Genomic DNA, 26,685 nt, shown 5'->3' with positions numbered 1-26,685 from the left:
TCATGGAAAAATAAAAATTATAATGTAATAATTTTCAAGTGTGGAACAAGAAAAATACCTATTTAGGAGGCCAATAAATGGTCCCCCGATATGAAAGCAAAACCCTCTAGTATGACATTAGGTCACAGTCTGTCAAATTTCTGTCACTGCCAGCAGGATCCCCCTGATTGGGAGCTGTTTTGACTGAAACTTAGCCAGGCAATAAGAGCTTATTTTTGAAGTCAGCAATCTGAATGAGTAAATTTTTGCTAGTCCACTGCTAAAATCCAATATTTGCACAAAATGCTATCCTCTTCTCTGCTCCCTTTTCTTCGTTAGAACTTATATTAAGTCAGCTGCAGTCCAGCGCACCCAGCGCAGTTGGCAGAAAAATTGGATTTAACTTTGGATATGCCACAGGCAAACATTTTCCGTTTCCGGAGAGATAGGAGACATCGAAAATACATTTGAAGATGTAACCTGCTGCTGGAAAAGGCAAAAATAATGATTTGACTTTTGCCCCCAAGGTTTTCTATTGAAAACTATGTGAATGAATCACTGCCTCACGTCCAAACTGCTGATTCCAATGACCTTATTATTAGGAAAAAACTATGCAAAGTGCATTTTTTCTGATTTGCTGGATTTATAGACCATTTTTACGATTTCCATCAAAAACTGACTAAAGTTTCATTGCAAGCGATTAAAAGCATCTTGGGTATTTCTAATGGTTGGTGTCAGAGCTATAAATTATTTTTGCTTTATTTGCTAGTGAGTGCTGCTTTATCGTAAAATACATTCAGAGCTGCACACCTCAAGGAAGAGGAGTTTTAGTTCAAGCCCAAAAACTTTGGCCTTTTAAAACTCACAGATGCACATCTTCAAAGACACATGCACAAATCTCACTTTTCAGCAAAGTCCCTGCATGTTTCCATTTCTGCTTAGTTCATTTACACCAGGGACAAAAAGGAGAACTGCTGACATATCAGCTTATGCTTCTTGTTTTAACTACAAAATGCCCTTGGATCCTTCCACTACAGTGAAATAGTGAACTAACCGAGCTATAGAATTTTCCCCACTAAGAACAATTACCTTGGCAATGTCACTGATGAGCCATACAAAGGATTTCGCCTCATCTGGTTATTATAGCAGAATCTCTGAACACTTATTGGCCTTATCTGCGAGTGATGTTCTGATGTTCTTTTTGTGATATTGTTTCATTCTGTGAATAAGAATTTCTTGTCTCAGCTGTTTCTGTGTGCACAGACACTGGAACACAGGGTCAGCCACACAAACCACTAGAGCTGATTTATTATCTCTTGTCTGGTCTTCAGGGCACTTACTCAATATCTTATGAGTAGCTTAAGTTTTACATAATGCCTATATTGATTAACGCCTCTACTTAGAAACTTCTTTTTTTTAGAGATAATATCTGTGTGTACCATTTTATCCAAGTACTGACTAACTGATGTAATGCTACATGCTATTACAAGTAAAAGACAGGCATACATACATATGTATATAAGGCAGCATCCATGAAGGCATAGGGATGCATTCGTGCATAGAGTATTGGTTACTTTGAAGATTTTAATGCTATATTAATTAAATGTATTAATGTTAAACCACATGTTTATATTTTGGAGCAACATACGCTGCTTTTTCTACACAAGTACTTGCTTATTTCAGCAGGATAGTGCTAAACTGCATTTTGCATGCACTACAAAAGCACAGCTCCATATTAAGATCTGAAATTCATACCTGTCACTCAGTGACAAATATTTTGATATTATCCAGAGCCAACAAAGGATGCCTCAAATCCAATAATAAAAACTTTGAAAACAAGTGGTCTCCTCATATTTCGAACAGCTTCCTGTACAAGTAGTAAGAAAAGAAGACGTGATACAACACAGTGATAAACATGCCCCATTTCCCCATACTATTTTTAATGTATTTCTGGCATCAAATTCATGAGTATATATTGCTAAAAACAAGAACATTGTATTATTGAGAAATATAGGGCTTATATGGACTCAATGGTGGCCAATCTGAAAACGATGTCTCGTATATCTTCAAACGCATGATGTCTGCTGGTTTATTTGTTAGTACATATTCTGATTAGTTGATTTATAGACTTAGATTATAGCAGCAGAGACAGGCTATCATTTCTCACCAAATCTGTCAGTTTGCTGCCAGTGGACGTGTTTCGCAGTATCAGGATCACCCGTTTGATAAACCAGACTAAAACGGACAGTGAGGATTAAAAATTTGCTAACATCCTGCCCTCCGTTCAAGAGTTAAACAAATCCAAAATCAGATATCTGTAGAGTTTCTTTCTGCAACCTACAACTCAAGACATCATGTAAATACTGTATATACAGTAACCAGTTATCCATCCCTTATTTATTCCATAATGATTCTAGCAGTTTTGCACCATTGCATGTATAAATCTGGTAATATTCTGTATTGGTGTTGTTATATTCAATGTTTGTCCTTATTATATTATGTGCATTGAGAGCAATGAAAAAGTCCAAGACATTTTTCCCCAAGATAATATTGCTATAGTATGTCTGTGAAGGTTCTCAGTCATCCAGGTCATCGTAGTCAAAGGAGCTTGCAAAGAAAAGCGTCTGGACTTCTTTAAGTTGCTTGAAGACGTTTCACCTCTCATCCGAGAAGCTTCTTCAGTTCTAAGGTCAAATGGTGGAGAGTCCCAGATATAAACCTAGTGGGAGTATCCCCCCACAGAGGGACAAAAGGACCCCCTGATGATCCTCTAATCGCCTGAGCCAAGGTGTGAAACTGGGTGTGGGTCCCAATCAGCCAGAGTTTCGGGTGTGTTCATTGTGAAACCTGGCCCCACCTTATCATGCGAATTCCTGAGATCAGATGTGAGTGGGCGTTAAGGCGTCTGGGAAGGGATCTCAAAACTGGATTATAGATGGTAGAGAGTTGGTGTCGTAAACCACCGCCTCTGTTCAAAGAAGGTCGCTCACAGTGGACATAGATGGCTTCTTTCACTCCTCTTTCAAACCATCTGTCCTCTCTGTCCAAAATGTGAACATTGGCATCCTCGAAAGAGTGTCCTTTATCCTTAAGATGCAGATGGACAGCTGAGTCTTGTCCTGTGGAGGTGGCTCTTCTGTGTTGTGCCATGCGCTTGTGAAGTGGCTGTTTGGTCTCTCCAATGTAGAGGTCTGAGCATTCCTCGCTGCACTGTACAGCATACGCCACATTGTTAAGTCTGTGTTTTGGAGTTTTGTCTTTCGGGTGAACCAGTTTTTGTCTGAGCGTGTTGCTGGGTCTGAAATAAACTGGGATGTCGTGCAGGGAGAAAACTCTTCTGAGTTTTTCTGATACACCGGCTACATAGGGGATGACAATGTTGTTGCGTCTGTCTTTCTTATCCTCCCTCGCTGGTGTCTGATCTTCTTTTCTGTGCCTCTTTGCTGACTTTAAGAACGCCCGTTTAGGATAGCCGCACGTTTTGAGTGCTTCCTTTACATGTGTGTGTTCCTTCTTTTTTCCTTCAGGCTTAGAGGGAACATGTTCTGCCCGGTGGTGTAGGGTCCTAATTACTTCAAGTTTGTGTTCCAGAGGGTGATGGGAGTCGAACAGGACCTTAGAACTGAAGAAGCTTCTCGGATGAGAGGTGAAACGTCTTCAAGTAACTTAAAGAAGTCCAGACGCTTTTCTTTGCAAGCTCCTTTGATTGCTATAGTATGTTGAGACACTCAAATGACTATTTAAAGATCAGATGAAAGCCAGATTGTTCCTTAGTGTTCTTGACATAAATACATCTCAACAACCTTTCAGATATTTGTTTGGCAACAAAACGCACAAAGTGAAAGTCTAATCACATATACATGCTCTTTGACCCTCCATAAGACACATACTGCTAAATCTGGCTGTAGAGCACAGCACAACTGCTATTACAGAACATCATTTATGTTCGAGATGTCTTAAGTGTACATTATATAGCTGTGACCTACTGTATGATTTTACATTAAATGCACAGAACCAAGAAAAACAGCACTCACAGTATGCCGCAGGTCAGCTCTCGTGCCAAATGTATTCACTTTCCCTGCCAGTAGCATCATTTACGATCAGCATTCCTTCTCATTTACCCAGCAGGCAGCACACAAATCAGTAAGGCTGTGCTTTTCCTTTGCCTTACCTCCAAAGCTCTGTCTCTCATCTACTTCTAAAGGATGTAGGAGCCTCCAGTAACTCAGAACACACTTTTGACTGATAGGCCAATATGCAGAAATTATCCGTGTGAACCAGGCATGTCTCTAATTATGCCCTCTGATATTTTTTTCTACTCTGCTGCATTTGTATGTCTGTCGAGCAGCACTCCGCAGGACAGAGTGTAACATAGCAAGGTGAAGTAGCTTTAATCTGGGGACTGATTCCCAGGGATGTGAGGGAAGGTATTTTTGAATCAATTACACACACTCACTTCTAATCCCTGTCAATTTAGCCAAAGTCTCCATTTGCATTATCCCATTACTTTGCTACCAGCACCTCAAGAGAAAAAAAAACATTTTTTTTCCTTCTCCCAGAGGCTTCAAACGCAGGCAAAGACACAAGCTTCAGGAAATCTATTACTGTTCAACCTGACAGCAGCCAGAAAAACAAGACATTTACAAAATGAACTCTAATGTGTGCAGGGAAACTTTACAGGTATGTGAAGATAGTGAGCTGAGACTACATTTAATCTTGAAGAAAATAAACCTTTATCAGACTTATAAACAGCTGGTTGAGAAACGACGGGCTATTATTGTATATGTGTTTGAAAAGTTGCTGCAGCGATTTCTTTTTTTTGCCGTTTCATCACATTGCGTGCATAAAGCCTACTGTACAGTCAACGTGTGACGTTCTTACAGGTGGAGCTGCCAGCCAGCCGTACTTGTCTTCAGTACGGTTCATGTCCCGGTCAAAGGCATAGAGCTGACAGTAGCGCAGGTGATCCATATCTACCAGGTTAAACTGCCGCCGGGCATAGTGGTAACTCTGATTGTTGCCCTCTCTGGGGAAATCCAACCACTCAGGATGGCCAAACTCATTTCCTGCAACACAGAAAGTTTTATTAAAAAAGGTACATAATGAACGGAAAGGCACAGTCTTTGAATCAAAAGACCCTATTATACTGTCCTATATAAGGTGCATTTAGGGTTTTGTGCAATTTTTAACAAGATAGAAAAATAAAAAGATAGAGATCACACTTTTTTCATAACCTGACCAGAAGATACTTACTTTCCTGTTTTAAAGAGAGCTAAATTTCACCAAGTGACAATCATCTTATAACCCAAGAATCTGCCCCAAATCCAGTAGCTTTCATTTGAGCTTCGCCCTTTCAATTTGTGCAAAATGAATTCACCAGGATACATTTTCATCATTAGAATTTAAATCTCAGTTCTTCATAACAACATGAATGTTTCAACTTGGTGTTAGAACCAATACCAAGAGCTATTCAACTCGCACACAAATGAGACTATAATAAACAGATTCATCACTCGCTCATCGCTGTTTAATTCGTGTTTGTGAAAACAATATCTAAATTACTGTCTTATTCTGCCACCTTTCAAATGCCTGTTTGTTCATTTCATCTTTTCCTCATCTTTCACTTAATTAGGAGAAACAAGCTGGAATCTTCGGACTGCGCGCATTTAGCAAAACAGAACACACTCGGTGGAACTTTTCTGATAACAGACCTGATGCTACTATCAAGACACGCCAGAAAGGAGATGAGATAATGAATCCGTCACTGGGTGTCATGACAACATCATAAAACAACAGCCAGGATAATTGAATTCCTGGCAGTAAAAGAAAGACAAACCAGAGACGGAAGATGATGGCAACAAAAATAAATAAATAAAAACGAATAAATAAGGGGGGGGGGGGGGGGGGTGATGGGATGAAGTGGAACAGACAGGGACTGACAGCAGATTTTAATGAAATACATTATGTAGGTGTTAAAGTAGTAGCAAACAATAAGACATGAACTGCCAACAGAACAAGCACACTGCAGCACTTGCCTAGGAATTAGGGCAGCAGAGAGAGAGAGAGAGAGAGCGAGAGAAAGTGAGAGAGTGCTTTTTCTTCTGACATCTGCATGAATAACAAGCCTCCCACACAAGTGAACTTGAAATGTTAAGGAGAGAATTACACCTCAGCACCACCAGTCAAAAACAGACTTTCTTCCCTGCACTCAACCAAGAGGATTGTGTACACTACTTTATTGAATTGTACTAATATTTCATATATTAAAAGCACAAAACCTATACTTCATTTAGTTGGAGATTAGTGAGAAAGTCAAACATTGCACACTGCATGGATTTGACTTTAAGTGTTTATTGTGCAAAAAGTGCACAAACCAAAGTTGAAACCTTTTATTTCCCACATGTTAATGCTGAATACTGTAATGAAAATGGTGACTACAGTTTTAGTATTCAATGAGATTTAGTTACTGCTAATTGTTTTAATTCATTTATTTTTCTCAGTATTATTGTACAGGGTGTGTATCAAAACCTTTAATTTTACACCAGTTGACCAGTCCATTTTTCAGATCTCATGGTCACAAATTACAATAGTAAGTAGGTGGAACATATAACACTATAAGGGTGCAGAAGTGCTAGTTAATTTTGTGGCAAACAAGTATAGTGTGCCACCTTGGACACCAAGGTCCTGTAAACTTCTTCAGAGATTTTGGTCCATATTGACATGCTGATATTCTCAAAGTCACTGCAGGCTGACCATTTGTACATTCTTGATTATGCAAATTTCCAATTCTACAAAGATCCTCTATTGGATTTAGTTCTGATAACTGTGGAGGCCATTTGAGTAGAGGCTGTGCTGTTTAAATAATGTTCAGTTAGTACTAAGGGACCCAAAGGAAAATATAGAAAATATCCACCACAGGCAGCTTAAACTCTTTTTGGACACCAAACTCTGACCCTGCTATCCAAATGTTACAGCAGAAACTGACTCATCAGACCAGGAAACATTGTTTCAGTCTTTTGTTGTCCAATTTTTGCTCAGCTAGTGTGAGTTGTAGCCTAAGTTCCATGTTCTTAGCTCACAGGAATGACACCTGCTGTGGTCTTCTGCTGTTGTAGCCCATCAGCTCTGACTTCACGTGTTGTGCATTCAGAGATAGCTTGATTGTATGGCCCAGAGAACTGAAACTCACTGGATACTTTCTCTTTTTTGGACCACTCTCTGCAAACACTAGAGATAGTTGTGTGTGAAAATCCCAAGAGAGCAGTCGTTTCTGAAATAATCAGATCACCTCATTCAATACCACATTTTCTTTCAAATTGTGATGCTTGGTTTGAACTTCACAAGGTCATTGTAATACTCACACCCCTAAATACATTGAGTTTCTACCATGTGATTGGTTGATTACAGTAGATATCTGTGTTAATGAGCAGCTTTGTGAGGATCTATTCTGTACCTCATTAGGTGGCCAGAAATTGTATACAGGTGATGGCTTAGTTTCTTTTGGTGTTGATCTTGATTCTGTTTACTGATTAATGAACAGATCCTGCATTGTAGATCTACTGAGATAGGTTTCTCCACTGTTTGAAACGCCACTCCTGTTTTCACAAACTGAAATTTGCCTACACTGTGTGAGCTATAGACTATAAAACCCTTCTGGAAGGCCATGATGTTGATATCATCTGACTTTGTTTACTCATGTTCATTGCTGATATTGATAATGTCAGTCTTGTTCCAGTCTTGTCCTTACATCACTGGGAATTTTGTATGTGGGTGCGAAAAGTTCCCGAGTGCTCTGAAGTTTAAGAGAATAAACAGCAAAATTTATCCTTGCCACCTTCTTGAGTTTATTTATAACACACCTGAAGCCAGTTTTCATCAGCCTGTGAGCTAAAGAAATCTAGGACTGTGTGAAGGCACTAATACAGGAAGTAAAGGCTCTCCTCTGGACATCATCTTTGGTTTTTTTTTCCTCCTGTCTGTTTTATCAAGACAGCTGGGCAATTCCTCCACTGATGTTACAGCTGCTGTAGGCTATGTCTTGGCCCTGGCCACAGGTGGCAATGGATATGTCAGTTGGCATTAACTGCCCCTAAGCAAAAGGACAAGTTCTTCTGAGTGTTCTTCCTCCACTAGGGAGGCTACCTAAAATGCCAATCTCCCCAGTGATCAGGTGTCGTATGAGTCTTAGGGAAGAAATTGACAGTTTTAAGACCATTCTTAATGCATCAACACAATCGTTTTTCTTTGCTCAATAGTTACACGCCATACGTTTCAAAAACAAACAAAAACAAACCAAAGACACTAACGAGCATTTAACTGAAAGGCTCGGACTAAGTGATGCAAAATGATATAATGCTTTTTGGAAGTGCTCCCACGCAGTAATTTCCACTACAGGATTATTGCTGTGCTGCTAGAAGGCTCGAAGATCACGGTCATTTACTATTGAGTCCTTCCCTTGTCCCTTATTCTTACTCTTTTGATGATATTATGTACTACTGATCATAAGACATCCCAACATATTTGCAGTTTTATGCAAGAGATGTTATTCTTTTCCCATTTGTGGCATTCAGTATGTTGTATTTTCACTATTTGAGTAATTGAAAGATTACAATACACATGAAGATATAGTGCTATCCCCATGCTTTGTAAGTGGAGTTGTTTTAAATAAGCATATTAATGCATTTTCAGTGTAAAGAATGTATGACTTGTATACCGAGAACTGGAATAACATAAAAAAAAAAAATTACATTGTAACTGAGCTGACAATGTAAACTATGGAAGAGAAGACTGTGCGGAATGAAATATATCATTCCCTCATGAAAAGATACATATTTTATTGTACAAATATCATCACAGTAAGCATATAGTAATCTCTGAGCCAATACATGTAAAAAGGCACAAAGCAATACTCTCAAATGTTTTAAACCCCTCAAGGAACTCCTTCGTCAGAAAGAAAGAAAGAAAAAAAAAATCTAAATTTAGATGTTATTTCACTGTCAAACGTCAATATTTTATGTCTGATGCATAATGTACTATTTTGCTGTATCCACCCTCAGCCTGGCTCGTTAACATCTACAGCACTTTTGAGTTCCTACATGTCCCACAATGATTTTCAACACGCCCAAGGGAAATGGCTCTGTGTTGCAGTATGTTGCATACAGTATGGGTAGGTGTTGGGAGTGAAAGCACCAAAAGAATCATTGTACATTTTTCTGGTGTAGAAAGGGAGAGGAATGGATCAATGCAGTGGCATGCAATGCACAGTTCAGACTGCAAAAAGCCAAAGAACCTGTTGTAATTCATATACCACTGAGAACACATCCACAAAGATACAAGCTACAAATGCTTTACACAGGTATTCCACCATGGGCAATGTGTATCACAGTCACAGTTCAAAGCCAGTTTTGAGTATGTAGTGTACTCACGGTTGCGAAATTATTATCAAAGACCATGCATTATTGAGGGTCCTCCATAAAACATTAGGGCCCTGCAGGCCAAGGCAGAGACACTGGTAGCTCTACTGCACCTTTACAGACTATTTCTAAATGTGACGTTTTTAGCTTCGTGTCAAGACACTAAACCATAAAAAAATAAATAAAATATTGACACTTTTGCAATACATTGCAATTAAAATGAAAGAAAGGAGGAAAAAAGTATTCTAAAGGCATTAACGGCCTCTAAAGCATGATCTCTACTGTCATTTTTGTATTGTAAAGAAACCTCAGTGGCTTTTATTCATTATATAGCACCAATGCAGGTTTACGCAGGATGAAAGTAACAAATATTGATTTTTTGGTAACACCATTATAATTAAAAACAACAACAAAAATATTCCCAGAATATCTGTACACAAGATATCCACGTCTCTTAAAGGAAACATCAAAGAATGCAGTGTGCCATAGATAGCCATCTGAAAAAAGGTTTCTGTATATGTACATGTAAATAGAACAGCTAATGTCATCATATACGATATACTGTATGCACAGGCCAAAATGCATAAATGAAACAATTTTAGTATTGTACTATTTGCTGTTTAGGGAAATGACGACTCAATCAAACTGAAATATGAATAATTTCCCCAATTTCAGTGGGTTTTCCAATAGTTTTTCGATGTTTACAGACTCACAAACAATGTGAGTCAGTAAATACGATGTTGAAGTTAATGCAAAAAATATATATTTGGTTTTCGCATTATCAGCAAAGATGTACCATACAGTACATGATGCACAACAGATCACCAAAACTGTGAAATGAATGATAACTTTGTGTGTACACCTCTTGGTCTGCTTATAAGAAATAACAGTGAACTCTAAATGGAATAGAACCCAAAGGAAACAATGGATTAAATTTCTGTTTCAGACAGAAAGAACTTAACCATAGCTCTCAGGACTCATTCTCATCCCTGGGGTATAATACCAAGGTGACTTAATCTCTATACCCTTATAAGGTAGCTGTCTAATGCCTAAACCTGATAAGCGAGTCAATGTGAAAGTAAAAAGCAAGTAAAAATAAAGCATATAAAGCCCCAAACACGAAGGTCCCAATAGGAAGGGGACCACAGTCAATTGCAACTTAGACCACTGACACCACTTTTCCACCCTTCTAACTTAGGTATCTTAAATAGCACCGTTATCGCTAAGCAGCCAATACTGCTGATGCATCAAGGCACCAACGCCAAAGGACACCTTGCGCGTAATGGGGAGACGCAGGAGGCATCTGGCAAGATGGCATTATATTACATGCTGGGATGAGAAAGCATTAGTGAAAGCACAAGTAGAAAAAAATAATTTAAAGAAGCGCTTACACCAGGCTGCACTTGCAATATTTCAGCATCATGTGACTTAATTTATTGCCACAAACTGCACAAATACAACATACAACAGAAATCTTCCCAGAAATGCATAATATTTTACTAACTTTGAGAAAATGTTTCGGTATGAATTGCTTTTTATTTATAAGCCAGCAGCATTAAGCTTTTCTTTGTCATACTTTTTTCCTCTGGCAGCGTGGGTGCCATATGGAAGCAGCGAGGGCACGTTCAAACACCTGCATGCACAAAACACCAGGGTCCGAGAAAGAGGGAAAAAAAACGTGATCTGCCTGCTAAGCTCTGTCCTAGACAGCAAAAGCCGGGATACTGGCTGGTGCTTTGATAAAAACTCTTGAAAGAGCTACATTCATTAACGGGATAAGTGCACATGCCTCTTTTGCCTATTTACTTTCAGTTTTCCAGTGTTATTATTTTATAAAGTCTAGTGGAGATGATTGGTTTCCTGGAGAAATTGATTCAGTAACCTGTGGAAGCTTTTGACTCTTCTTTGATTTCAGCTTTAAAGAAACACATTAGACACACCTCCATTAGGTAATCATTTTCCTCTCTTCTACGATAACACGGCAAAGTTCCTCCCATATGCCCGCATTAATCACCATGATAATCACCTTCCTCTACCTCCTCACAGCTGAAATAAACCAGATAGCACATTCTGTTCAAGGATGAAATATGATGGATTCTCACCCTAATAAGCCACAATGTAGCTTGCCATCACTAGTGTGTGAATGTGTGTGTGAATGGGTGGATGACTGGATGTGTAAAGCGCTTTGGGGTACTTAGGGACTAGTAAAGCGCTATACAAATACATGCCATTTACCATTTAATACACAGATAAACAAAATCCTAATAACGTATGAAAGGCACGCTGTCTCATATAAAATATGGAGACGTGTTTTAGTATTATATAGATGGATTACCTACAAGGATAATACCACAAAGCAAATCTAGATTTGTTGGGTAAACTTCGCAATACCCTTTAATACTCTGAAAAATATAGAAAGCTGGTTCAGTGTTCCACAACTGGGACAATAACTGTATTGGTCCTGCTGCATGCAAGGTTCAACTAATGGATAGACTCTACTTTCCGGTACCCTGCCGTAGACCATCCCAGGGAGGCTAAAGAGTGGGATACAACTAAATTTGGAACATACCGTCCAGCCCTCTTTCTTGAAAAGGAAAATTGCCATCCCAGAACTGAATTCCCACACCCAACTCCAGAACCACAAGCCATCCAAGCTTCACAGGACTCCTCCTGCAGCCTGCTGGCTCCCTTTACCTCTGGTTTCCACCTGGCTCTGGCTCAGTTGCCACCACATCAGGTGCCAATCATCTTACGTCAATAACTGTTTGGGTGTGCCATCAATGCTGACATCCTCCCCCGCCATCTGATGCAACTCACCATAAGGTAATGAGCAGAGATAGGGAGTAACGCCTTGCAAGTAATGGGTTACCGTAATCTGATTACTTTTTTCAAGTAACGAGTAAAGTAAGGGATAACTATTGCAAAAAAGTAATAGATTAGAAAAAGTAATAGAAAAATACATTTAAGAGCGACAGGACTTAGTGGCGCAGAGTCTTTGATTTTATTTATTTTCTGCTGTGTTTTACTTGCATTTATTTGAAAGAGTGAGTGTAAAAACAAAAAATGTTATTTTATATGCTGGAATATGCAGAAAATAGGTTTAAATGTTAAACAAATTTCTTCAAGTCAAAGTCTGTTGCATATAATTACATTTTTGCTTGATGCAGTGTCCATAAAGTTAAAAGATTAAAACTAATAAAACAAGTTTTAAAAAGAGACTTTTTCATTTGATTGCAATTTATATGATGGATTATGCAGAGAAAGTAGAATTGGTCTCAAAGGTCTATTGCTTTATTACCTATTCAGGTTGTGTATCGTGTTTTTAAAAAGTAACTAAGAAACTACTTACTTTTGAAATAAGTAGTTACTTAGTTATCAGTAAAGTAGCGGAATTACTTTTTGAAGAAGTAATAAGTAATTTGTTACTAATGACTTTTTTCAAGTAACTTAACCAACACTGGTAACGAGCACATAAGTGCTCTGTTCCTGTCTTCCCCAGTGTCATTTATATGTATTTTTCTGTTACAACACTTGCATGGTTGAAGGGTGTTTCTCCTGTTTCTTCTTGACCATTACATTTTTCATTTATTAGATATTATAAATGCTAATGGCAATAGATAGACTTTACTAGATGCAGCTGGAATAAGCTTCAGTCTCATGCAACCCTGAATGGGATAAGTGGGTTGATGGAAATTTATAAATATCTAATACTTAAATATTTTTATATTATAACCTTTAAATGTTTTAAGAAAAGGTATATGTAAGCAGTTGTACTAAGGCAAGACTTTATACACATACTTAATGCTGGAACAGTGTCAGAAAGCTCATGGAGGCCCTAACAATGATATGATTAATTGAGGGCAACTATGTTTACACAAGGTTATGTCTCAGGCAGCTTTTCAGGTGGCACGTTCCATTACTCCTCTACACAGCTCTGCATCAGATAAGGGCTTGACAGTGACACAGTCCCCTCAGTAATTAGCAGCCCAAGAAGCAGCCAAGGATCAATCTGTTTTCCATTGGAGGGATTCTGGCAAAGTAAGATCAATGAGTGAATCAGAAGAGATCAGAAGGCGAGTCACAGAAGGTTTTAGATGCAGTACAATAAAATAAATAAATAAAACAAAGCTAGACATGATGCAATGATTATTTGCACCTGCTAGATTGATTTCTTGTTACTGTGTTAATATGCACTCCTGCTCCAAGTTTGCACATTAAATAAGCTTTACTGGTCCAACAGCAGGGATGGGACTGGCACATTCATCCCGAACCACAGGCCTCAAAGCACATTTAGCTCTCAGTGGGATTATGTATTTGAAATGTATGAGGAGAAAGAGCTGGTTTTCAATTCATTGTCCAAGGCTGCAGTATAATAGTTGCCTGTTGCATTGTAGCTCTCTATGAATGCAAAGTGCTCGGAGAAGTTTTAGCTCAATAATTTAGACTGTAAATCTGCAAGGTTATCTTAAGTCTCTGTGAGCACTGAAAGTCAGGAAGTTAGAGCACTTCCATTTTGTCCCTGCTGATGTAATGATAAAACCACTGAAGCGTTTCATTACTGCCACGCCACTTGGTGCTTTAATGTCACTCACACTCCAACATCCTTTACAGTATCCGTCTCTGAGCCCCTCAAATGCGGATGCTCCCTTTGTCCTCTTGCTGTGTAGTGTTTGCTTTTGGTCATGAGTAAATAAATGGGTTTTTCTAGTCTAGGCACTTCAAATTGATTTGCTTGCTCAAACAATTTGCTCTTGCTCAGCACTGGCTAAATGACTCTGCCATCATTGATCCATTGACACGGTGTGTCATCTCAGATTTACTTGATATTTTTTGTCCCGAGCATTTTCTACCACTCGTCTACTGGTCTGAACTTGGAAAAGTTCGTAATAATCAACTTCAGCGTCTTGTGTTTTTGTAGACTTTCATGTTTCATCAGCTCCCTCATTTTATGTTCTTTTGAAAACACTTTCACCCACTATTACTTATCATAATGTGATAGCAGAATTATTTTAGTCAGCCTGACAGCAGTTTTCAAAAGAGAACAATATTTCTTTCTCTGCTTCCTTTATACTGGCCTTCTTTCATATATCTGCTCTTCAAACCACTGAGTTTTACTTGACTGGATTGTCTCGACTTGACAGAATGGTTTACATTTAAGTTTGAATTCTGGGTTTGTCTCACTTGTCTAATTCTGCAAACTCTAAATTTAGAAAATCAAATAACTAACAATTTTCAATAGGGAGATTTCATTTTTATCTTTAAGCATGTGCATTTACGTAAATGACTCTTTTGAAGCCTTTTGCCGGGTTGAGAATACTCAATGGTACATGGTATGAGCTCCACTTATATACAGGTCATTTAAATGTGGATGACTTCAACCTTCTTTGAAAATACTCTTGAACCTCCTGCCTTTATGAAAACCGTCAGATCTCAGTAATAAGTCTCCTAAGACGATTTTCTTTTTCAGTCCAGTCACATCCGCCTCTTATGAACAGAAGACTGGTTTAGCTATATTTATATCCAATTCTAACTTTCACCTTCAATGTTGATTTACTGACTGAACTCCAGATTTGCGAACTTGTGACTTCAATTATTAAGATTGTCATTTTTAGTCTAGAGCTAGAGTAATTTTATTCCAACATACACTGTAAATGTTTGCATAATGTAATCAATATAGAGGACAACAAAATAATGACTTGTGTATCATTAATTCAGCCCGACTGTTTTCAGTTGAAGATGTGGCTAACGTTCATGACGGATTTATACAGAGCTTCAAATGCCAATATCTATGTTAAAATGCCACAGAGAAAAAAAAAAAAGTAAATAAATAAAAATAGTTTACTGTCTGGTGACTGTTTTGATGTCTACAGCCATTTCTTTCCTCATTGTATAAGCATATTTTATTGTTTTTAAATCACCCATATAAAATGTATTAAGGCCCAATGTTATAGGTGTAGCTTCTGGGACACAGTCAAAACAGATATAGCCAGCTAGCTTTGTGTTTCCCATCATTTCTGAAAATTCCTGTCAAAAGGATTTCTGGACTCGTTACCTTTTGAGCAATTGTAATGCAATTATGTGACAACCAAATTGACTCCCTGTGTGGGGTTAATTGGACATATAGACCATCCAACTAGTGTGAGCCAGTGCTGGTGAAAGTAATTATGTTATGGACATATACAGTTAGGTTAATAGGTTTTTGTAATTTTGCCTATGTAAACAATTACTTACCATACATTTTTTTTTTTTTTTTTTTAAATGAATAATGTGTGAAGTGTAGACTTCCAGGTTCAAATCAAGGGGTTAAATAATTAGGAATTACAGTTCCCCATTTTCAGATAATGAAAACTATTTCGTCAGGTGGGTTGTAAACAGTTTTATGGCCAGGTGAGATCTGTTCTATGGACTGACATTTGTGTCAAAAGAAAACATAGTCACAAGAAAATAATTTCCTTTCACAGGTGAGAGTGTTCTTTGAAACTTGTACAATTAAATTCCAGGTAGATTTAACAATATGCATGTGTGGAACTCAGCAGCCAAGCTCACAAAGAAGCAGTCACACAGGGCAGATTGCCTGGTTGGCAAGTGCTACAGCAGATTAACACTGCCGCATACAGCTCAACCCTTCAAGAGGAATTCCACTTGCTTGGTTGGTTAAAAAAAATAAAACAAAATAAAACAAAAAACCTCCACTATTGTGCTTGGTCACTTTCAAAGCAGTGATGCTACAACCTCTGTGGCTGACAGATTAGCATGACAAATGGAATCAAAGTTGCACCAATTTTATAGCAACAATTATAACAATTTGGAAAATGAAGTTTGTCAAATTATCTATCAACAGTGATTAATTTAATTGTGTGCAACACAACAAATATCTGTGATATGAAATTATTTGCTTGAGGTTATGATTTTCTGGCGTGCCACTTTTAACACAAATGAAATTCCAGTTCCCTTAATATTGGCATGTCATCTCAAAGACCTTAAGTCGATTCAAGGTGTTAAACTTGTATCTGGTAGCTTTCCACTGGAACTTTCAATATGAGCTAAAAACGAATTTTGATGTAATAAGGTACATTATTATTATTATTATTATTATTATTATTATTATTATTATTAATAATAATAATAATAATAATAATAATAAGCAACACAAAAAGGCCAGAAAGACCAATGAAAACAACTAAAGTGCATGGCGATAGATTTATTTCAATGGTTGAGAAATCACCCTTCACAACATCTAGCCCACTCAAGAACACTCTCAGGTGGTAAGTCAATCTTTGAAAACAAGAGATGTTTTCATGAATGAAAATACAGTGAGTTTATAACAAGGTGCAAACCCACTGGTTACACTTAAGCTTAAGAAGTCCAATTTAAAGTTCACCAAAAAAATCTCTAAAAGAGCCTGCACAGTTCTGAAAAAATGCCTTGTAAAGATGAAACCCAGATTAACTAGAATGATGGGAAGAGAAAAATATGGAGAAGGAAAGGAAAAAGTCATGATGTGACTCATACTGGATCATCTGTCAAACATGGAGGAAGCAGTGTGCCGGCATGGGCTGTATGGCTGCCAGCAGAACTGGGTCACTATTGCTTATTAATGATGGGACTGCTGAAGTAGCAGAAATCTTACATTCATCAGTACAAGTGCAACACTGATACCCAGGAAAATACTCTATACCATACATACCAAAAATTAAGAGGCATTATTCATTTTATTTTTATTAGAACAATACAAACAATAACTTAAATGATGATGCTATTTTTTAAGTTAACTGACATAGTGCAAAGATATGAAAGCTCTTTAGTACTACAATGAACTGGGAGCACTGACTTCTCAAAATTCCTTCTAAAGCATTGTTAAGTGTCAGTGAATGTGAACTACTTCTGCTGCTACTGAGTGGAAGAGCCACGTACCTGCCTGAATGCAGGTGCTGTGTGAAGCTGTGTATCAGCTGGAGGAGGCGAAGACTGCGCTGTTCAAATCGATACTGTTGCAAATGAGTCCATCTAATCCGATATCAATTTTTAGTAATGATTTGTATCTGAGAGTCAATTTCTTGACCGCTGTAGTCCTGGCTCAGATTCAGCCAAATGCAACAAACATGGGTTCTAGACTTAGGGCAGACTTTCATTCAAGGATTAAATCCAGTCCTTATACTTAAAACACTGTAAGTTTGTTGAATTACTTTTGAGCCTCTGAAAACAGAGGTCTGTGTATAAAAAACAGATCTAACTCCTAAACTGTTGTAAAATCCTTTGAATATAAATTATTCTTTGAATAATTTATTGTTATTGTACATGTACAACAAAATAATGGGTGCTCCACACCATCTCTCTCTATATATCTATATCTCTTACTATTTATCTAATTTCAACCCACAACCTTGTTGCTGTGAGGCAACAGTGTTTCAATGTAAAGCTGTTGAAATTGTGTTCACACAACAGCTAGGTGTGATTTAGATGTCTGCTAAACTTTCCCTTTTGAACTAAAATTTAACCCACTTTGAGTCCACACATTGATGCACCATTCCGACCTCTAATCAATGGAAAATTGCTCCGTGGGTGGGTTTAGGCCGGGATAGCAAGTGAGCAAATTTTGTAGTATTTGCCACAAAAGAGTGATTGAATTAATGAAATCACTGTCAAATCGACTTTTCAAGTATTGTTTTGTCTCATCAACTCACCGTGATTCTGAAACTGCCAGAGTGGTTGAAAGTAAACGTGGCAGCAAAATCCATGCGAGACAAGCGCCAAGAGTGCAGCAACGAGTGCCTCTGAGCTATACTTTAGCCAGAGAATCAGATATAATTACTATCAACTGTCCTGCAGTTGTCTTTTCTGACATCCTAATCATTATGGACTGCCCTGTTATGATTGTCCATTGAGAACAGCTGTTTTGACTGTGCTTCTTTTCAACAAGCACATCAATCCACTTATCAGAAGTCGACAGTCTTTTCCCGAGGTAAAAATTGGACATCTTGGTGAACAGGGATTGATAACAAATTCAAATGGTCAGCACAGGAATTGTTTTATTGTTTGACCTGAGCACCTGGTCACCAGGTGGAGCTAAAATGCTTTGGATCACACGTACAAGCAGTATTTACATTAAGTTAGTGAGTGGCACGTTCAAGGAAATCCTTTCCTTTGAACCAAGGTCAACTTCCATCATCATTAATTATCACTTTATTATCTTTACCAGCAGGCCTTGACAAAGTCATGCCCCTGGCTCAGACGATGAGTTGAAAATGAAGAGCATTTCAGCAATGACTGAGAACCGACTCCATTTGAGCAAAGGGGAGGGGACCTGTTTGACGGCTTTTGCCCTGTATTTTATGATCAAGTCAGCAAAGCGATGTCAGCCCCACTTCAAAATGGCCCTTTGATGCTTATCATCGGCCTTGACTTATTGGCAGCAAGCTACTTCAGCTCCATGAAAGAAATACAACAAACCATATAAATGAGCACTTTCCCCGAATGAAAAATTCATCGAGTTATTTTTAGCCTTGATGAATTTGCATTTTCATTATTGAAATGGTAAAAAGAATTCATTTATTTATTTATTTTCTATTTCACGCTCAAACAAAAAAGCACAGTATGCTACAAGGGTATACAGAAAATAACTGTAGCTAGAGTAATAACAGCACTAGGTAGGGATAACCTTATCAATTAAATATTTATCCTAAAGCCTCTTACTGCTTGTTGCCTGCGTAACACTTGGATGGACAGGAGAATAAATGAATATTTATATCAGTTCAGTGAACACTAAGGGATTGTTGTGTCTGCCTGAGGGAAGAAGTTCAAATTCAGGAAGAATGCGGTGCATGAGGGGGATCTGAAATGATTCTCCTCGCCGTTTTAATAAAAAATGAGCCAAACAGAGGGGTGCTGCCTCACAATCATGACCTTCATCACCTCTTGACTGTTCAGCATTTCAATGTTAGCTGAACCATGTTGTTATGTGGTATGATTATCTAACAACATTGCCTAATCAAATAGCAAGAAGTCATGTAGTCTGTTTTATTTTATCTTATGTAAAAATGAGAATTTATGACATACATATTGTATTTAGTTATGCAAAATCACTCTCATATTACCTGCAAAGCATATTAGAAATCTTTAAGCTGTCATGTTTGAATAAACGGCAAGGAATATTTGAAGATTTTAAAGGTTTGAATTTGCTATGATTGTTATAAAAAAAGTACAATAAAAATAACAGAACTATACTACATGACACGAAAAAGAATCTTGTTAAAGATAACAAGTTCAATGCAATATTTCTTAAAGCCTGCTTAAAATATAAATCTGGCATATAAAATCCATGAAATGTTAGATTTTATGGATTAGCATGGTGACTCACCCATGAAGTTGAGGTAGCCTTCTCCACCCAGGCCATGAGTGATGAGGCGGATCATCTTATGCAGCTGCATGCCACGGTCTATGATGGCTGTCATGGGGATCAGGAAGCTCATGTTGGTGTACATCTCCTTGTCCATCAGCCAGAAGGCCAGGCTCTTATCGCCAACCAGAGCCTGCAAAGGCAGTCCGTGTTTCATTATTCATACGTTCACGCTGAACTAATGCAGACTTCACTGGCACAACACAAGACGTTGTAGAAAAGTTTACCTGATCGTGACTTTCGGCATAAGCTATGCACTTCTCTCCGTATCGCCTGTTGGTCAGTGTGTGGACGATATTGCCTATGTTCCAGTCCTCATCCTTTAACTCCTTCAGGATCTAAACAGTGACAGAGACGGGTTATTGAAAAAGGGTGTGATAGATGTGTAGCTGAGAGAGCTGTTCTGGCCCTGACTGATGCCTAAAGCTCAGTGTTTCAGTTCAGTCTTTCTTCCTTTCCTGAGTTTTCTCTGGGTTACACTTCTCTCTCAGATCAATCTCTGTTTTGACATCTCTATATCCGCACTGTGAGTTATGTCTATCTTTGAATGGTGGTAATGGAGTTTTTAATAACTTCACTACAGCCCATGGGTAGTAAGGCATCAGCTCTCTCCACCTGAGATGGGCAAGGTCAGAGCCTCTCATCCAAACGGAGGGATTCAACAATAAATCCAAACATGGAATCAATGCCCCTCCGCTAGCCTGCCTACATGCACACTTTCTGCCAAAGGAGTCATTTACAGAGGTCAGAAGCAAACACGGAGGTCACCAAAACATGCACCCAAAGCCTATCCTCCCACAGAATGTTGCTATACAGTCGTACTAACTGGCTGTAATTGCCATTCCATTAACAAATAATAGTAGAGCTGAAATAATTATATGTACCGCAGTTGGCAGAGAGTGGGTTTAATAAATAAGAAATGCTAGAAAGCTACAGTAACATTATCATTTCTAAAAGTGCCCTCCAAGAACCCTTGGCAATAGACATACAGCCTGTCTGACTGGTGGGGGAGTTGGAAAACCCATTTCAGTGACAGGCTGAGGTCTGCTCTGTGGAATTGGCAGTGACAGCTGATTGACATGTCAGGAAACCTTTATATTACTCTACAGAGCCATAATCCTCTGAGTAAAGAGAGTAAATTGTGCCGATCAATATGTCTGAGATGAACTGGCTGGTCCACCTAAATAGAGGCTATCCCGCTCTATATATCACCATCTGTTCACATTCACTTCTCCTCACCTTAGCCTTGTGTGGCCATATTAGTCATTGCCAGTGCTACCAGAAAACCTCAGTAAGGTGCTTATTATCTACATGTACTACAAATTCTCAGATGTTTTAACTGCTCGTGGCTTGCCTTGATCCTCGAGCTAAGCCTTGTCCACTACTCTCTGGATTGAGGTCAGCCGCAAAACTGAGCAAATAGCACATCTAAAAGTCACTTACAGTTACAAACAATATCTAATATTTTTATCACCTAAGCTTCCCACTGATCAATGTATATTAAAGATGACAAAACAAATTAGTTATTAGTAGTTCATTTAGAGTTTCTGTTTAGTACTTTTGACTCTTAAACTACTGTATTTTTCGGACTATAAGGCGCACTTAAAAATCCTTTGATTTTCTCAAAAATTGGACCTTATAATCCGGTGCGCCTTATGCATTAAAAATGTTTTAGTACGACTTTGGTAAGCTATGATGCTTACGAAGCGGGCAAGTTAAGCCACTATCTGCCAATGGATCGTGGATGCCTGGGCTAAGGTATCAGTCTCAAGTGTCGTCCGAGCTTTCACGAAGGCCGGAATCATCGTTGAACAGCTGAGTAACGGTAACGAGACTTACTCGGATAATGACAAGACGGATCCGGGCATGCGTGATGCCGAAATCGCCCAACTGTTAAACTCAGACACTGAAGATGAAGAATTTGATGGATTTGTGGAAGAGGAATGAACTGAAAAAGTGAGTGTAATGTTCTCTATTTTATGTGTTACAACAATGTTGAGTGTTGTTGTGAATGAGTTGAATAAAGTTCGACTTATCTGACTGTTATGTTTCACTTAATGCGCCTTATAGTCTGAAAACTACGGTACTCTTTGGTCTTGAATATTTAGGCAGAAAAGAGAACAACTTCCGTCATAATATTTAAAAGGTAACATCTAGAATCAAAGTAAGTAAGTTTTTCTTGTTTTTTTTAATCCCAGTTCTATTTGTAAAATAATGTCACAAAATAAACGGCTTTATAATGGAAAACATAATGGTAATAATAATTGTAAGGCAAACAGTCATTTCAGGGAGAAGTGGAAGTCAACCTAAGAAAAACATATCACATGTTGAGGTGAGTATAAAAAAAAAAGATTAAATACAAACCGTTAATTTAATTCAAAGTGTCTTGTTAGGGAGGACGGTTTGGTCTAATAACACAACATGCAGATAAATTCAACTATAAATTACACATTAAACATCAGCTAAATGAAAATCTAAAAGATTGGCATCTTTTTGTTCACCTCCAGCTCGAGTATCACAGCTAGAGAATCGAATCTACAGGATATGCCCCAGAGATCATCCTAGTTGCCTCCACATCCACGTACAATCAGACATTTTACACTTCCTTATGAATCATTACAATTCAATTCAACCACAAAAGTGGTCTGGGAGCAATTAATCTGGGAGTGGGACTGTTGGAGCAGAGACAGAAGTGAATGGGTTGACGACTTCTCTACCACCAGCTCACCCACATCAGCCCCGACCAGCCGAGCTTCCTGGCACCACTGACACTCCACTTCATCAATGATAATGAGCAGTGCACAAATCTTACTTTACAAGCCTGCTGTCAGGAGCCAACCAGAGTGCCCAGATTAATTAGGCAGAGCCAAAAATAAAATTTAAAAAAAAAAAAAAATCTTGCAGCGCAGGATGAGGTCATCTCACTGTCACAGACATGCTGTGACTGATTCAAGAGGCTCTCTTCCACCATCACATAGTGCTGGCAAGGACTTGGTGGGGAATGTGAGTCTAAAGCTCTTGTTTTACATTTTGTGGCTGGCCTGAGCATCCTGCCTCTGCTCTCTCTGCAATCACATTTGCTGAAAGTGTGTTTGAGTTTGCGTTGCTATGGGCACATCCTCTCTTTGCACATACAGTGCCGCCCCCAGAGGTGAAAAGGGAACAAAGGTGTGCAGTTCTCAATCCAGTGGATCAAGCTAATTTCATCCCATCTTTATATGTTCCCTGTTTTGAAAATTAATGAACTTTTCTGCCCACATCGGCAGGCTTCTCTCAGCTGAAAAACACTTGTTAGCTCACCTCACAGTTTTCCTGCAAAAGCCCTCGCTAAAGAAATCCTGCACCGCCAGTTAACACCACACAAGGGTGGCCTCAGAGTGCAATTAGCTAATAAAATAAAGCAGGACGAACCTGAAATGGTGCTGTCATTAAAGCAGGCAAGCAGAGTGTGACACTGGCAGAGGGGGTCAGACAGAGTGGGTGCCCTTTTAAGGCCGGCAAAGAAATCGCTGACATGTTTACATAAACAGGCTGAACAACATCTTTGCTTTCTGGCAGTCTGAATTTTATTAAGCCATTGTAATTGAAAGTGTTTCTGCTATGATGGGCAGAGCAAAGTATGTGGTCTAGAAATAGATTTTCCCCCTGAAACTAATAAGGACAGAGGTGTGCGGACTGATATTTTCATTCAATTAAAATAAATGGAGGAACAGAAACAAGAATTGGAACAATTGACTCAGAGGTCATTCGAGTTGAACAGCTGAGAGAAGCAGAGGGCTGCTGGAGAATTCTCCGTGTCACCTTCTTTTATCCGAGCTGCAACCATGGAGCCCTCTACCTCTGTCGCCTCTAATTGTTTCAATTACATCTCAATCCACTGTAGCTGGAGGGAAGGGTGCTTGTTAAATTAAAGGGCTTTTGTAACATTATCCATTAGGAGTGACAGCATTTTATGGTGATAATCAGATCGAATCATCCAAACTTGTGCTGCGCGCCTTATCTGGTCCTCTCATTAGGATATCTTAATTTTTCACAGTCTGTTGGTCCTAACAGCCTTGTGCAGCCAAGTAAATGAGTCATATCAATCAGTCATGCTGAGGACGAAACACAGCGTGAGGTCCCAGCCAAAGAACTGAGAGAAATTCATCCGTGCACACATGTGAATCTATAAATAAGCTCACGGTTCTGTTGCTCTGCGTCTTTGTCTCCCTTTCCCTCTCTTTCTTCCTGCCTGTCTGTCTCTCGCCGTCTGTCTGAATGCCTGCCCTCCGCGCTTCACGTCTTCCTTCTCTGCAACACACACCTCACTGGAGGCTCCACTTCAGTCCATTCAAATCCCTCCCTAATTGACACTCTGTGAGAAGAGGCAAGGCTAGCCCTGAGTGCACTCCACTGACTATACCAAGGCATGTTCATATGAATGCTTCCCTGCACAGAAATACAAAAAATAAAAAAATTTGTTGCTCACTTGCTCTCCTCCAGCTTCAAGTCTCCTGAGGGAGGGAACAAATTTAATTGAAAATTGCAACCAGGAGAAGAATCTAAACAAATATTGCATTGCCAGCAATATTGTTTGGAAAGTAAAAGCAGCAAGAACCTCTCCAGAGGCATCCTGAGGATAATCCTGTGAAACCTCGGTGGTACAGCACTGCCTGCTGCACGCCTATTGCAAGTATCACAGAGGAAGGTCAAGTCTGGGACGATCTCTCTCTCTCTCTCCCTCTTCCCCTCTCCTCTACCTCCACATCCCTACTACTGAGTAAAACCCACTGCTGTGAGAGACAGACTTGATTAACGATGCGTTGACTTCCCCCACTGAGAAACACAAGAAACCATAGAGCAAGAGGATGCATGCGGTGCCGAGGTCAGACTCTTTATATTTTGCTTTTTCTCACCAAAATATGAGTAAATAAAACTTCTAGTGTGGGCTAGTGGATACATTTAAAAAGGCACAGTTTTACATGAATTTTAAATCAGACAACCTCTTTAGGCATTCTGCATACAGACATTTTCCTCAAATGGAAAAAAAAAAGCCTCTACTTTCTCTGAAAATGCTCAAGTGCACCAGTAAAAAAATAAAACATTACTTTTAAAAACAGTCTACGTTCATCTACTGGCTGAACCCGACAGACAGACACATCCCCAGAGAAAACTCACTGCAACTGTACTTTCTAAAGTAATAATTGCTGATTTCATCAAAACACATTCTGTCATCAAGCACAAATGGGGTCAGGAAAATATATTAGAAGTTGCGTGCTGGTTCCAAGTACTGTAAAGTTATCCAAGTCCTCCAGATGACAGACAGACAGACAGACAGACAGACAGACAGACAGAGACACACACACACACACACACACACACACACACACACACACACACACACAGAGCTCCAAAGCAGAAATAGCTGCTTGAACCTGTCCATGTTCATTGGGATGCTGGTGCTGTCACTGTGGCTAAAAAACTAAAAAAAGAAAATTATTTAATAAAATCCATAATAACCTTATTTTGTCTCTGGGTGGATGGTGGGGCGGGTATGTGCTTTCTGCTACTTGGCTTCAATATTATATAGTTATGGACTTCCATACCTGATGGCTGAACAAATATAAACAATGTTTTTCCAGTGTGGGCCATCAAGCACTTTCACAGTGGCAGTTTGGGCTGGAGTGCCAAACTAAAGGGTGCTTCAGCAGTTGTTGTGGAAGAAATGAGAATATTTGGTGCCCAGAATTTTCCATCCAGTCTGAAGCAGTGTTGTATGATAATACGTCGTTAACACCCAACACTGTGATACTGTTATCAGTTATGCCCATAATGAAGAGTTATTGGAAGCACTCATGAAGCTGCTTTTGTTAAGTAAAAAATTCGAGTTACTGGTTGTGTACTCATCAGGAGTATTAGCATACTAAATATATACAGTACATAAGTCTTGTTGACCGATACCTATAGACATACAGCACAACGCAGCTCCTTTTGTAGCGTCATCTGCCAGACAGGAAGCTAATGAATGCCTTTCCTCCAGCAGGTTTTTCTCTGCATGCTTTTTGTTTGAGCTTCCTTCCCTGAGCAAAGAGCTGTGCATCATGCTGTATTGGATAACTGATGGTGGGCTTCACCAAAAACGAAAAAAGTAAAACCTCTTCAGTCAACATGAAGACTGTTTTACAAAAAAAAGGAAAAAAAAGGTAAAGGGTATAGGCTTTTCTCAATGCAGCATAAACAAAAATAGACCAAAGCCTGCAAGCTAGTTCTCCCAGACAGCTCAGGCTCTGCTGTATCATACACATGTAACATGCCTGGTTTTGTTTAGGGCTGCTCAATTAATCGAATTTTAATCACGATTACGATCTGGGCTTTCAACGATCATTAAAAATGACTGAGCCGATTATTAGCCCCTCCCTCATTTATCCGCGACACCTTAAAGGCCGGTCCGTGAAAATATTGTCGGGCATAAACCGGTCCGTGGCGCAAAAAAGGGTGGAGACCGCTGATTAAGAGGACCCGAGGGAAGCTCGGAAAGCTATAGTTATTTGGAGAAGAGAGTGACTGCCGTTGGTTGAAAAGAGTTTAAAAAAAAAAAAACTTCAGTGGTGTTGCACACTATTTTATATTATTTTTTTAAAGTCATTGTTAACCCTTTAAAGCCGGTCAGAGCAGCACGCTCCGTTTTGCGTAACTATTTTTAAATCCCTGTAGAACCTGAACCGTGTAAGCTAGCACAATAATTTGTTTTGCATATGAAACCGGAGGAGTTGTACTTACATCTTATGCCATCAGCTTGTCCTCGGTCACGGTTTCGTTCCACATATAGCTTTGCAAAAATTGCATAAAAAGTGCTTGCAGGAACAAAAACATAATATTCCAGAAACACGCTTTGCCGTTCCTATCAGCTGTTCGTAA

The 26,685-nt window shown here is 39.0% G+C and overlaps 1 protein-coding gene across 1 annotated transcript in view; it reads right to left on the bottom strand.

Moving 5' to 3' along the window:
• The window catches only part of gbe1b (glucan (1,4-alpha-), branching enzyme 1b), a 99,849-nt gene that overhangs the window by 25,895 nt on the left and 47,269 nt on the right, over positions 1 to 26,685 (bottom strand). The window contains exons 11-13 of the mRNA XM_086262123.1: positions 20,016 to 20,126; positions 19,750 to 19,921; positions 4,861 to 5,045 (exon numbers count right to left, since the gene is read on the bottom strand). Of these exons, the coding sequence (XP_086118249.1) occupies positions 4,861 to 5,045; positions 19,750 to 19,921; positions 20,016 to 20,126 (468 nt within the window). The remainder of the gene's footprint in view (positions 1 to 4,860; positions 5,046 to 19,749; positions 19,922 to 20,015; positions 20,127 to 26,685) is intronic.

Source organism: Aulonocara sp. 'chitande type north' Nkhata Bay, linkage group LG14 (assembly GCF_057382095.1).
Source record: "Aulonocara sp. 'chitande type north' Nkhata Bay isolate Kocher_YH1m ecotype deep benthic linkage group LG14, A_spYH_male_GT1.1, whole genome shotgun sequence".
NCBI classification, from domain to species: Eukaryota; Metazoa; Chordata; class Actinopteri; order Cichliformes; family Cichlidae; genus Aulonocara; species Aulonocara sp. 'chitande type north' Nkhata Bay.
This window is presented reverse-complemented; position numbering and strand designations above follow the sequence as displayed.